The 13,558-nt window shown below is 37.6% G+C and overlaps 1 protein-coding gene across 1 annotated transcript in view; it reads right to left on the bottom strand.

Annotated features, from left to right (window-relative positions):
* Nadsyn (NAD synthetase) overlaps positions 1 to 13,558 on the bottom strand; it is a 370,732-nt gene that overhangs the window by 160,889 nt on the left and 196,285 nt on the right. Inside the window, exons 9-10 of the mRNA XM_090382985.1 lie at positions 11,105 to 11,236; positions 8,285 to 8,359 (exon numbers count right to left, since the gene is read on the bottom strand). Coding sequence (XP_090239111.1) covers positions 8,285 to 8,359; positions 11,105 to 11,236 — 207 coding nt within the window. The remainder of the gene's footprint in view (positions 1 to 8,284; positions 8,360 to 11,104; positions 11,237 to 13,558) is intronic.

Genomic DNA, 13,558 nt, shown 5'->3' with positions numbered 1-13,558 from the left:
GGATGCAGGGAATAACTTTAATATCACATATTTGAATCTTAGAAAGGCTTTTGATACTGTTGCACATGGAAAACTGATGAACAAATTGGAGCAGTGTGGCACTGGAGGCAAATTGCTGCTATGGATAAAGGTTATCCATAGCAGCAATTTGTGGGAGAAGACAGAGAGTGGTAATCAATGGACACTGCTCATCGTGGACTAATGTTATTAGTGGAGTCCCTCAGGGTTCAGTGTTGGGTCCATTGTTGTTTTCTGTATTTATAAATGATATTGATGATGATATATCAAGCTTAATGTCCTAGTTTGAAGACGATACGTACAAAGGTTGGAAGGGTTGTTAAAGACACTAATGACAGTACACTGCTGCAACAGAATCTAGAAAAGTTGAGCAGATGGGCTGAGAGGTGGCAAATGAAGTTTAACATTGACAAATGTAAAGTACTACATATGAGAAGCAGTAACCCCAGAGTGACGTATCAACTCTGTGGTACTACACTGACAGTGTTAGAGAACGAAAAAGACCTGGAGGTAATTGTGCAGGCAGATATGAAGTTTTCTGAGCAGTGTAGATGGTCTGCAAGAGTAGCTCATAGTGTCTTGTCAATGATCAGGAATTTTTCTAGCAGGGATAAGGAGGTGGTTATCCCCTTCTATAAGGCAATGGTCAAGCCACACTCTGAGTACTGTATACAGGTCTGGAGGCCTCATTTTAAGAAGGATGTAGAGCTGTTGGAACGAGTACAGAGAAGGGCAACAAGATTAGTGGATGGAACAAAGGGTTGCTCTTACGAAGAAAGGCTTAAATATTGCAAATTACAGTGTCTGGAGACTAGGCACCTGCGAGGTGATCTGATTGAGGTGTATAAAGCCTTGAATGGTTTGAGCATGCTCAATGCTGATTTGATTCTTTCTCTTGCTCAGAATAATCACCTGAGAGGGCATAAATTCAAATTGAGGAAAGACAGATGTAGGATAGATGTGCAGAAGTTTGCCTTTAGCCAGCAGGTAGTTGGTTGGTGGAACAGACTTCCATCCTTTGTTGTGGAAGTTGATAACTTAAATAAATTTAAGGCTGAGCTGGACAGATATTTGGAACAAACAGAGGGGTGAAATGGGAGCAGTTTTTTTTTTTTTTTGGCTGATGCTGCATAAGCTTGCTTTCTTGCATCATATGTCTGTACTAATGCTAATTTTTTCAAAGATTCAGTTTTATTTTAAATACAAGAATTTTATCGCTTGAAGTCAAAACATTTTCACCAGGGCCTTGCAGAGACTTGTTCAAATGGTCCATGTGATGAAAATGTCTGCTAATTAGGCTAGTTTCTGTAGCCATTCTTCATCTTCAAAGCACTCGGCAAAATCTGGCCTACTATTTTCTTGAAAGTACTCCTGGTACGCCTGAAATTCACCTTTCATCTCAAACACCCTGTTGAGAACTCTTCGTCTGCTAAGCCACCGGATTTCTGTATGTAGCAGGACATTTATGTGTGCTTTGTCCAGGTTGTCACAGTTTTTTAAACATTCTCGAGTGAACTGGTCTTTGTTTAATAAAGTTAACCATTTTTGTAGCATTGCCAGAACTTTTTTCATTTCATCTGCAAGAGTTTTTGACACCAGCAACCTCTCTGTGAAGAAAGCAGTGTGTTGTGACAAAGTCAGGATTTTCATTTTTACAAGAGAAGCGAAACCTCTCATGGAGTCAACCATTGATGGGGCATCATCAGTACAGATGCCAACAGTTTCTCCAAGACAGAGCTTTTATTTCCAGCTATGAAGACAAAACATTAAATATATCTTGGCCTTTGCTTTTTTTGGTCAGCTCTTTGCAGCAGAAAAGTTTTCTTGAATTTCACCATCATTTACAAATCTTACAAATGCTACAGCATGACATTTATTGGTGAAATCTGTTGACTCATCAACCTGGATAGAGAAGCTGTTGTTTTTCAATTTATCACACAACACCTCTTCACCATCATGTGGTATGTCATCAATACGTCAACTTATCATACTGTTTGAGAGTGGAACCTTTTCAATTTTTCATACTGCATCTTATCCTAGCATTTTACTAACTATAATTTTACATGTTGGCATTATTAGGTTCTCACCAACTGTGTGACTTTTTCTTTTCTCGTGCGGCAATAATTTCTGCTACTAAATAACTTGCTTCCTGAGCCTTTTCACTGAATGTGACTTTTTTAACAAAGGCTTTACTCTGTTTTGCAATTCCAATAGCTGTTTAAAATAATCAGAACCTTTACGTGTCAAATGGCTGTGAGTTGTAGTTAAGCATCTTTTCAATTTTGTTGGAACCATTGCTGCATTTGTACGTTGTTTGCCACAATGGATGATGCACAATGGAATAGGGCAACTGTGTCATTGTTGCACAAGTGCAGTGAAATGACTCAGAAGATTGCAATTCTTCATCACTGACCTTATCAGAATTGTCTGTAGGCCTAGGGCTAGAATACTCCTCTTCCATCTCACACCTTGTCTTCAAAATTCGCCACATTGGACCATCAGACATGTTTGTAAAACGCAAACACTAATAAAATATAAAACGGAAGAGCAGAATAAATAACTAAAAAAAAAAAAAAAAAAAAAATTGCAAAAATATGAAAACGTCACATTACAATTCCTTTCTAACACAATCCACGTTATGCAATGTTTATAACAACAGCAGTTGGGGAGGTAATTCGGGAGTGAGAGGCTGATATCATCAGCCTACTGTTTTCCCCTCTGTACAATACAGTGCTCGTCAATTATCGATGGCCTCCCCTATCTCGTGTCAAAAACTTAGAATGGACTCAACCAAATGAAGTCTTACTGCACACTGCTATACGGGGTAATGAAGAACCCTCCTAGCAAAGCCAGACTCGAACAAGATGCTCCATAACAGCGAGTTATACCCACTTGACCACGACACCCACCAGTGGTAATAGAACTATATGTAGAACGATTCCTGACCATCTCTAGGCAGATCTGCTGAAACCGACAACCACCAATTCAGACATTACCAATTGGATTGACAATACCTGATTGGAATCTATCAGTAGAATACTGCAGCCAAGAGTTCTTGGCGAACTTGCACTAGGCTCCCTTGCCGAATGCCTTTAATCACCCTACCCTTACCCCTTTTTTGCCTGGTGGAATTCAATTTCACCTTGGGGATTCCTTCACCTAATTCCCCATATTTCTGTCCCCCCTTTTTCTTCTCTAAACTCCACACTACTTTTTTTTATGGTCTCTGTCAGGATGCTCAGGTGACCCTGCAGAGACCAGCCAGAGAATATGGGACTGCCTGGCTTACCTCCCAGTGGTAGTGGCAGGCAATGTGGGGTCCCACTAGGGGGCTCTGCTGCAGAAAGCCAGATGAACAACACAACCCAACACTACACTTACACAAACAACACAACTCACACCTCATTTTTACAGAGTTCTGTCTACCAAGAGAAACAATGCAGCAGTTGTGGGAAACCACAACTGCTGCATTGTTTCTCTAGTGCCCCAACCCAAACTCTATGCCATATGGGGTTGTTTGATCCCTGTCCTTTACTGCGAGCACTAGCATCATGCAAAGTTCAATAAATGATGTTTATTTATTTATTTTTTTCAATCACGATCTCTCGCGAAACCCCCTAGCGACATCTTGCAGAACCCCAGTTGAGTCTAGATTAGCCCATAAAAACTCCAGTAGGTTTAAGTCAAGTGACAGATGTTTGTACCATAATTTGCAATATCCCCTCATGTTGTTTAGTTGCTAGAAAGTCCCTGCACGTATTAGAGCTGTGCTTTGGATCATTGTCTTGTTGTAATAAAAAATTTGTTCCACAAAGTCAAAGTCCAGACGATATGGACTCTGACTTTGCTTTTATAGTCTTTATTTCTTAAAAATACCTTCAATTCTGATGATGTCACCCACTCTAGAAAAACAGATGCAACCCCAGATTATGATGGAATGACCACCGTGTTTCATAATAGGCACTAAACAATGTGGCACCATTTTTTCTTGCAAAACACTCTAGAATCAACTACAATGTTCTATATTATTGAAACAATACTCCCACTTTCTAGAATATTCTAGGATTATCTACAACATTCAACAACATTCAGGTATCTTCTAGAAATTTCTTGAATATTATTTCAGTTTTTTGATTTTTATACATAATAGAAAATATTTTAATAAAAAAATTTGAAAATTAAGAAAAATTAAACATGATACCAAACTTTTAGGCAGGCATGATATATACACTGAGTGATCATTGAATTATGACCACCTACCTAATACTTCGTAGGTCCTCCTTTTGCCCTCAGTACAGCAGCTATCCAACGTGGAATTGATTCAAAAATATGTCAGAAGCGTTCGGGAGGTATGGCCAACCAAGCTGTGTGTAATGCGGTCAACAATGCAGGTATGGAGGTGATTGGTGTATCCAGATGCCTGATATGTCTTTCCATAGTGTTCCACAAGTGCTCTATGGTATTGATATCGGGGGAAGTTCGGAGGCCAATCGATATACTGGAAGTCAGAACTGTGTTCCTGCACAACAAGTGCCCGATGGCTCAGCACATTGTCATCTTGGAAGACACCATCACCATTGGGGAAAAAGTGTAATATAGTGGGGTGTACACAGTCAGTAAGCAGTTCACGATAGCGGAGACCACTGATACGTTGTTCCACATGCACCAGGAGTCCAAGTTCCTGTCAGTGAAACATGTTCTACACCATACAACCATCTCCACCAGCCTGCACTTTTGATACCATGCATGATTGGTCGAGAGCCTCATGTTGTTGATGCCAAATCCGTACACGACTATCCATGGTGTGGAGTAAATAATGTAACTCATCCGACCAGCACACCTTCTTCCAGTCTTCTAAAGTCCAACTTGCATGCTCTTTGCACCAGGCAAGCCTTTTACGCCGATGAACCTTGGTTGGGAGAGGATGCTGTAGGGGTTATCTGCTGGTATAGCCCATATGTGTGAGAGTGCGACGCATGGTCATGCCTTTTCGCCTGTATGAGTCGTCGGACCCAGCACTCACCTCTAACATCAACTTTTCGCTGACCTTTGCCGTTTTGTCAATGGGTCGTTGTTTGACCATTTTGATGGCAGTCCTAGTACACTTTAACTATGGCGGCTCTCGAACACCCCACCAGTTCAGCTGTTTGGGGAATCGAGGCACCAGCTCGTCGAGCACCCACAATCAGTCTTTTATGAAAGTCTGACAAATCCTTCCTCTTACCCATCACGCTGGGAATTTTACTACCTATTGAACCACTGACACCTTATCTATGCTACTTAGGTCGACTAACTCCGCACTCTCGTACCTCACGTGGTCAACGGGTCACATTCAGTTTTCATAGGGGCGGCCAAAATTCAGTGATCACTCAGTGTATATATGGGGAAGAGAGAGAGAGAGAGAATATAGTACGTTTGTTTGTTATTTGGTTTTTAGGAGCATTAGCAACTAAGACCATATTGCTCCGAGGATATGCAGTGGTCATTCCCTGACCTTTCCACATCCTCCGTATTTGGTGGTCACGGGCTCGAACCCCAGTCTAATCAAGAAGCATGTGCTACGCACTGCTGCTCCTGCCCACCTAGCTGTGGAAAAACTATCAAGCTTTTTCTTCTTACTATCTGCATGTTTCTCTATGCGTTAATTTAATTATTTATTTTTACCGTATCCATCACATAGGGGGCACCACATATTATTTTGACGACTATTACATTATGTCCTAGATACGGTCAATATGTAGTATGTATTATATATTTAATCTTATTTTAATCATTAAATTACGTTCTCTGTTGGGTCAACGATGATTAATATATGCTTACATTTATATTTTACTTATATTTCTTACCTTTGATTCTAATATTTCTAAATTTTCTTAACTTTTATTATCATCTTTCGATTTATTTATATTCGATTTACATTCGGCCTATACTGGTTTATATTTGGTTTAGATTTAAATTACTTAGCATATATTGATCATCACAGAAACAGAGAACCTCTTGTCGTTTTTTGCCTTCATTCTGGGTGGTTGGCCCCAGTTGAAGTCATCTAGATTGTCGGTAAAAAGCGATAATAATTTTTTTTTTCTTTTTTTTTTTTTTTTGCGTTTTCTTAGGTCCTTGATGGTATTATTATTGGATTGATTTGCTTATTCTAATGGTTCTTTATATCATCCTTAATATTCTATAGACATTATGGGTGTATTGCATGATTGCTTGCAACTGCATTGACTCATAAATATTATTTACATATTAGTTACAGTTATTGTCGTTTTAACTTTCTTTACTTTTTTATCAATAATTATAAATATATATATAAATATATATATATATATAAATTTTTTTATAAAATTTATTTACTTATTTTAAATTTGATGAAGAATCTATATATAAATAAAGAATTTATTAAATATATATAATAAATATAAAGAATTTATTAAATATATGTAATAAATATAAAGAATTTATATAAATAAATATTTTTATAAAATTTATATATAAAAATATATATATATATATAGGTTTCGTTAATAAAAAGCTCTGAACTGGAAGCCATGAAGAGACTGTAGCATCTGTTGAGGTAGCTCTTCAGCAAAGCACACAAAAATCACTAAGATGGGCATCTGGAAGTTTAGCTGAAACAGTAGTTGAAAGACTTCATTTTTTCAAAATATCTATATTACTTGAAAAAAAACTTGTGGCATACATAGTATCTGGACACTTACTATCCAAAGTTAGTCTCATATTTCAAATAAACATATAGATTGCACTTTTGTAACTGCTTTTATGACAATGAATGGCACAAAATTCCAAACTAATAAAATTAAGAAAATTTATTATAGTTGCACACAGAGCGTATAAATAAAAGAAGAATTATATAAGCTTTCGGCTATATGGTGCGTTTACACACGCACCAGATCACATCGCCTTTTGGTGTCGCTATGTTGACGATGTGTTCGTGGTCATCCCTAGAGACTCAGGTCAGCGACTTCTATCCTACCTCAACTCACTATCGCCCTTCATAAAATTCACGATTGAGCTGGAGTCGAACAACTCTATACCATACCTGGATACACTTGTCCGACGTGAAGGCACATACCTGAGGACGACAGTTTATCGAAAGCCCATGTGTGCTGGCCAGTTTACCAACTTCCGATCAGCACACGCGCGAGGCCACCTCCTCTCCACTGCCCGAACCTTGCTTACTCGCGCCTGGACACACTCCAGCTCCGCAGATGAAAGACGTAAAGAGATCACCAGGGTCAAAGTGGACCTTACGAGGTGTGGCTACCCCATTGACGTCCTCAATAGGTGTGATCTACAGACACGTGACTACGTGACGACGAGCTGCAACTCCAACAGTGACGAGCCATCCACGAGGGCATTTATCCCATTCTACCCCAACCTGTCACAACAGATCGGTAGAATACTAAGAACACACGGGATAAAGTGCATCCAACTCCCTGGCAAGAAACTGCGTACTTTCATTTCCAACGTGAAAACACCTGTCCCCACCCTTCTGCAGAGCGGTTTGGTCTACCGTATTTCTTGCCGTGACTGCACTAGCTGCTACTTTGGAGAGACTGGACGTCGACTCGAGAAACGTCTCTCGGAGCACAAAAGAGCGATCCGTTTAGCGGATGTGGAACACTCAGCTATCGCCGAGCATGTCTGGACAACCCACCACGACATCGACCCACACCGCGATGTCGTGGTGGTAGACAGATCCCACCATTACCTAAAGCGTACCTGGTTGGAATCGTTAAATATAAAATCTTCGGATAAATCCTTGAACAGGAACAGTGGTTGCCAAGTCAACCCGATCACAGAGTCAGTAGTTCTATCATTGGACAAACGCTGGCCACGTCATCATGCGTCACAGCCACAAACGTCAACAAACAATTAAATCTCGCGTCTCACGCACCTGGCAGTGTACATCTCTATTCCAACTGCCATTCATGTATTTTTAATTCTGAGGAAGGCTACCATATAGCCGAAAGCTTATATAATTCTTCTTTTATTTATACGCTCTGTGTGCAACTATAATAAATTTTCTTAATGAATCCAGAGCGCGCAGGCCTGTTTCATTATAAACTAATAAAATATTGAACATATGAAATAAATCTAAGTAATTATATTCTACAACAATTATGTCCAAGTGACAAGATAAAAAGAATCATTATAAAGTTAGGATCCATGTGAGTTTATAAAAATTTTAAGACAAATATAATTCAGTAATTGAAATCATTATGTTAGAGCTATATCTTACCATTAAATTCCGACTTCGAATGCGATTACGATATACTCGAACATCATCAAGTTCTAAAACTGATGTAATTACTTCCTAAAAAAATAAATTCAATAATAACGTTATCTACTAATATATTATTTTTTTATTATTATGTTTTAGGAGGGGAAGAAGCTAAATTTTAAGAAAGACTAATTAATCTACTTTAAATTCAATGGAACCTTTGCTTCCATAGAGAAAAAATGATAAATGAACTTTAAAATTCATTATAACTTACGATAAATGATTACAACAATTAAAAAAATGATAAATTCACAAATAACAACAAACACTTTTAGGTGGCTACAGCAAATTGCCACTCTCCCATGTCTAACAGTAATTTCAGTAAATTATACAGTTATAGCCAAGCGTAACAATTTTAAAATCACTTCAGATTAATGGTGTACAGGATTAGATTTTTTGGATTATGGCCGGCAGATGTAGAGCCAACAACGGAAGCATGCAAATCATGTAAGGGATACCACAACCTGTAATAATACCTTTAGGTTTATTACTTCATTATCTTCCTGCAGTTGCAAAATTATATCACCTGTAGCTATCCATTATTTTGTCATCTAATATTGTGTTGGAATACCATTGTGTTGCTAAGTGCTTTTATTGGTAGACTACAAAATAGATTAATGTTTTTGCATCATCCTATATGTGTAGAGGATCTTTTGTCAAGAGTCATCCTTTTCTATTCAGCAGCAATATGGCATAACTACAATTAATTCTGTGGAAGAAAAGTGTCATTATTCTATTTTTTTTTAATGTAAACCCCAACAAGAGAGGTATTAGGACCTATAGTAGCAATAGTAGTAGAGGCGTGTGATGCAAGAAAGCAAGCATATGAGCTTATGTAGCATCAGCCAAAAAACAATTTCACACATCCATTCCCTCTAAAAGTTTGTCCAGTTCCTCCTTGAATTTATTTATTTATTTAAGCTCCAACTTCCACAATGACAGACGGAACTTTGTTCAGCAATCAACTACCCACTGGCTAAAGGCAAATTTCTGCACATCTATTCTAGAACTGTCTTTCCTCAATTTGAATTTATGCCTCCTCTGGTTTGTAATCTGTGTAAGAGGAAGAATCCCATCAGAATCGAGCCTGCTCAATTCATTCAAGGCCTTATACACCTCAATCAGATCACCTCGCAGATGCCTAGTCAACAGATGCTGCAATTTGCAGAACTTAAGCCTTTCTTGGTAAGAGGACCCCTCAACAATCTTGTTGCTCTTCTCTGTACTCGGTTAAGCAATTTCCTAAAGCAATCCTTCCTAAAATAAGGCACCCATACCTGAAATAGGCATCCGTACCATAGTACTTAGTACCATGCATGGGTTGAAGTTTGAGAATATATAAGAAGACACTTGACATTAGACTTGAATGTCTGTAGATTGTAATTTTCAAGAAATACGTATGAAAGAAGGCTATTCCAGAAAACAGAAGAATAAATGAGGAAGAAGAAAAGTTGGTTCTGTGAGTTTGAAGTTTAACAGTAAAAGGATGTTGACTGGTTACGACACAAGTTCAGACTGGTTTTGAAGAGAGAGAAGAAATTATAAAAGCCAATTAAGAAGAACAGTGCCCATGGAAGTATTTACAGAAAAGACATGCAGCAAAAACAGAACATCCAGGAGGAAGGGAGGGAGAAAGAGAGAGAGAGAGAGAGAGAGAGAGAGAGAGACTTTGATGAAGAATATGAGTCATTAATTAACCTAACTGTCCCTTCTGAATGGAATCTAGAAGCCTGATGAAAGAGATTTTGGAGGCACTGTCCCAGATGTAGGAACAACATTCCACAGTAGGGTGGATTTGTGATTCGTACAGAGTGAAGAGCTGTTTGGAAGAAAAGTAATTCCAAGAGTGAAAGAGAAAACCCAGTTTTTTAGATGCAGAGGGAGCAATATTTGTAATGTGCTTATGCCAAAAGAGAGATACGAAGTCAGGGTAATCCCCAATAGATATATACGATCTTGCCTTGAAGTCTTGAAGTTTGAATGGCTTCCTTGTTGTTTATAAAAAAAAAAAAAATTCTAGTAGTTTTGTGGCCAGTGGGGTTTAAACTGCCTAATAAATGATGTGGCTTAATGCTCACAATAGAATGAACTTTGTGTAACCATGAGCTGGCTTGGTATTGCAGCTCTTAAAAAATAATAATATTTGCAAAAGACTAATTTGTAATTTTACTTAAAAGATGAGATGCTAAAATAATAGCCTATTTCAAAATGTATGTCCTCCTTCAGATAGCAATTAGTCTTTAGTAATGAACTTAGAACTTAACCTTAAACTGTAAAACAGTTAATGTTATTAGGTCTTTTCAAATGTAGGAAAAGTATTGCTTCCACATTCTGTCTAGTATTTGTGGGTAGCAATGTTTAAGTTGCCTAGTAAATGTATGATCTTAATTCTCATAGCAGAATTAATTCTCAATTAGTAACATAAAGGTGCATTCTGCTGTGAGAATTAAGATTATTGCAATAAGTAGTATATTTAAATCCTGGCAGGTATTAAAATGTAAGATAGGAGGAAGCCACTTTTATTTCAAGTGGTGGAGAATAAAAAAAAAAAAAATAAATAAATAAAACAATATGATATATGGTGATCTAGACAGTGCAACAACTGTAGATATTTACTAGTATTATCTTAAATTGTTTTATATACTTATAATTGTGGTTTAATAACATCAGCAGTGAAATTTTATATAGCAATAGTGCATCGAGCACAAATAACAAGCAGTAAGGAAAATATATTATCTTAATGTAACATATTATTGCTAGTAGATAAAACAACCTTACTATTTCTTCAATGCCAAACTGTTTGCCTCTTGCTACAAGTTCTCCATTTATTGATATCTGAGAGCATCCATTATAATACAGACGTTCACCATCACAGCCTCTTAGATTGGAAAATAAATAAATTCCACCATTCTAAAATTCACAAGAAATAAAGCAATTTTGAAAAATATTTTGAAAGATATTGTGAATCTTTATATTAAAAAAACAAACAAAACATATATAAAAAAGGTTGCTGAGTGCCTGATTGCATTCCACTTCTATTCTGAATAAATTAGTTCATTATAAAATTCTTGACCATTTGAGTTACTACTTAAGTAAAGTTAGTAGAAGTATTTGCAAATGTTTTTATAATGACAGACAATAACTTATAAATATTTTTGGATAACCTTAAGTTACGAAAGTAAACTGACATGAAGAAATTGGATTACCTTATATAAAGGAACTTACCTCCTTACTGCTTTTATATGATTAAGGTGAATTAAAAGAATATAAGCATTAAAAAAGTTATTAAAATGAAATCCCATACAGCAAAGTGCACCTTTCTGTAATGTCTGTTATGGAAAATTGCTCCATGTTTAAATTAACTTGCAAAACCAAGAGTTTGAATAGCAAATTTTCAAATAAACATCATCACATCATCAGTTGGTTCATGAATGATAAGAAGGAGTGTTATGAATATATAAGTTAGTTCCTGTGGTGCAACTTGACATGCACGGTGAGAGTTTTATATTATATTAGTTCCATATTGATGAAGAGGTTTTATATAGTTTAGTGCTCAGGACTGAAAACTGTGCATTATATATGAACTGATCTATTGCTAATGCTTCACAGGTGGTTAATTTATAACTAGAAGATAATTTAACTAATATTATATTATATTATATTAGTTAAATATAACTAATAAAATATTTTATTTTATATTAACTAATATAATAATAATTTAACTAAAAATTATATTTATTTCAGTCATACCAGAGGGATGGAAGAAAAACAAAGTTTGAGTAAAAAATCCTTTAATACTAGCTAAAGGCAAGTTAAGCAAACAAAACAAAATAAATCTACCAAAAGCTTTTGGACTTGCGTAGTCCTTCTTCAGTTGGAGAATGAGCGTTATTATAAAATAAAGAATACCAGGTGCCCAGCCAGGTTGGTCATGCGAGGTGGAACATGTGACACGGGTGCAGGCAACAATCAGTTGTTGGGAGTAGAGGCTTGTGACTGTAACTTTAGTGTCTGAGTATTAAGCATGCGCCAACGTTTATCATTCTGGAGGATAACTGCTTCAATGATGGGGTGGATCCTTTATTTTGGTTAAAGGCACCTCGACAACAGGAAATGTGGAGTGATTCCAACCAGATGCCATGATGGTAGTGTCTTGATTGGCCAATAATTTCAACGTCGCGGCACGAGGTTGTGCTGGCAAGACCAGAAGTGTTCCGCGATCGCCAAGTGATCTGAATCTGCAGAATGGATTGCTCTTTCACACAGACAGATTCTTGGCACCGCATGAGCTCTACCAACTTGTGCCTGGACTCATTCCAGTTCATTGGATGAAAGGCACGATGAGATTGTTAAAATAAAAGCAGATCTGGCTAGATGTGGCTACCCTGTCAGTGCCCTAGATAAGTATGACCTGCAGACCCGTGACCGCGATGACACCACCTTGACTGCCTTTATCCCATACTACACGGGTGTCACAACAGCTCTCTAAAATCTTACGAGCCCATGGGATAAAGTGCTTGCAGCTACCAGGCAGGAAGTTGTAGTTCCTCCACTCGAGGGTAAAATGCCGATTGGTGTACCGCATTTCCTGCCATGACTGCACTGGCTGCTATGTCGGGGAGTCTGCAGGAGGCTCCAAGATCAAATCTCCAAACATGAGAAAGTAATCCGTTCTGCAGATTCATATCACTCGGTGATCACAGAGCACTTCTGGACTTGCCAGCACAACCTTGATCTGTGCCAAGATGTTGAAATTATCAGCCAATACCGACACTGCCGTCATTGCATCTGGCTGGAATCGCTCCACATTTCATGTTGTTGAGGTGCCTTTAACCGAAATAAAGAAAGACGCATCCATCCCATCACTGAAGCAGTTATCCTCCAAAATGAGCAACAATGGCACATGTTTAATACTCAAACACTACAGTTACAGTCACAAGCCTCTACACCCAACAACTGATTGTTGCCTGCACCCATGTCACGCATTTCACCTTGCATGATCACCATGGCTGGGCATCTGGTATTCTTTATTTTATAATAATGATCATTCTCCAACTGAAAAGGACTATGCAAGTCCGAAAGCTTTTGGTAGATTTATTTTGTTTCATTTGCTTAACTTGTCTTTAACTAGTATTAAAGGATTTTTTACTCAAACCTTGTTTTTGTATCCATCTCCCTCAGTACGACTAAAGTTTTTTTTTTTTTTTTTTATGAAAACCCCAAACACGAGAG

The sequence above is a fragment of the Mastigoproctus giganteus genome, chromosome 10 (assembly GCF_048544385.1).
Source record: "Mastigoproctus giganteus isolate SK-2022 chromosome 10, ASM4854438v1, whole genome shotgun sequence".
Lineage (NCBI taxonomy): Eukaryota > Metazoa > Arthropoda > Arachnida > Uropygi > Thelyphonidae > Mastigoproctus > Mastigoproctus giganteus.
This window is presented reverse-complemented; position numbering and strand designations above follow the sequence as displayed.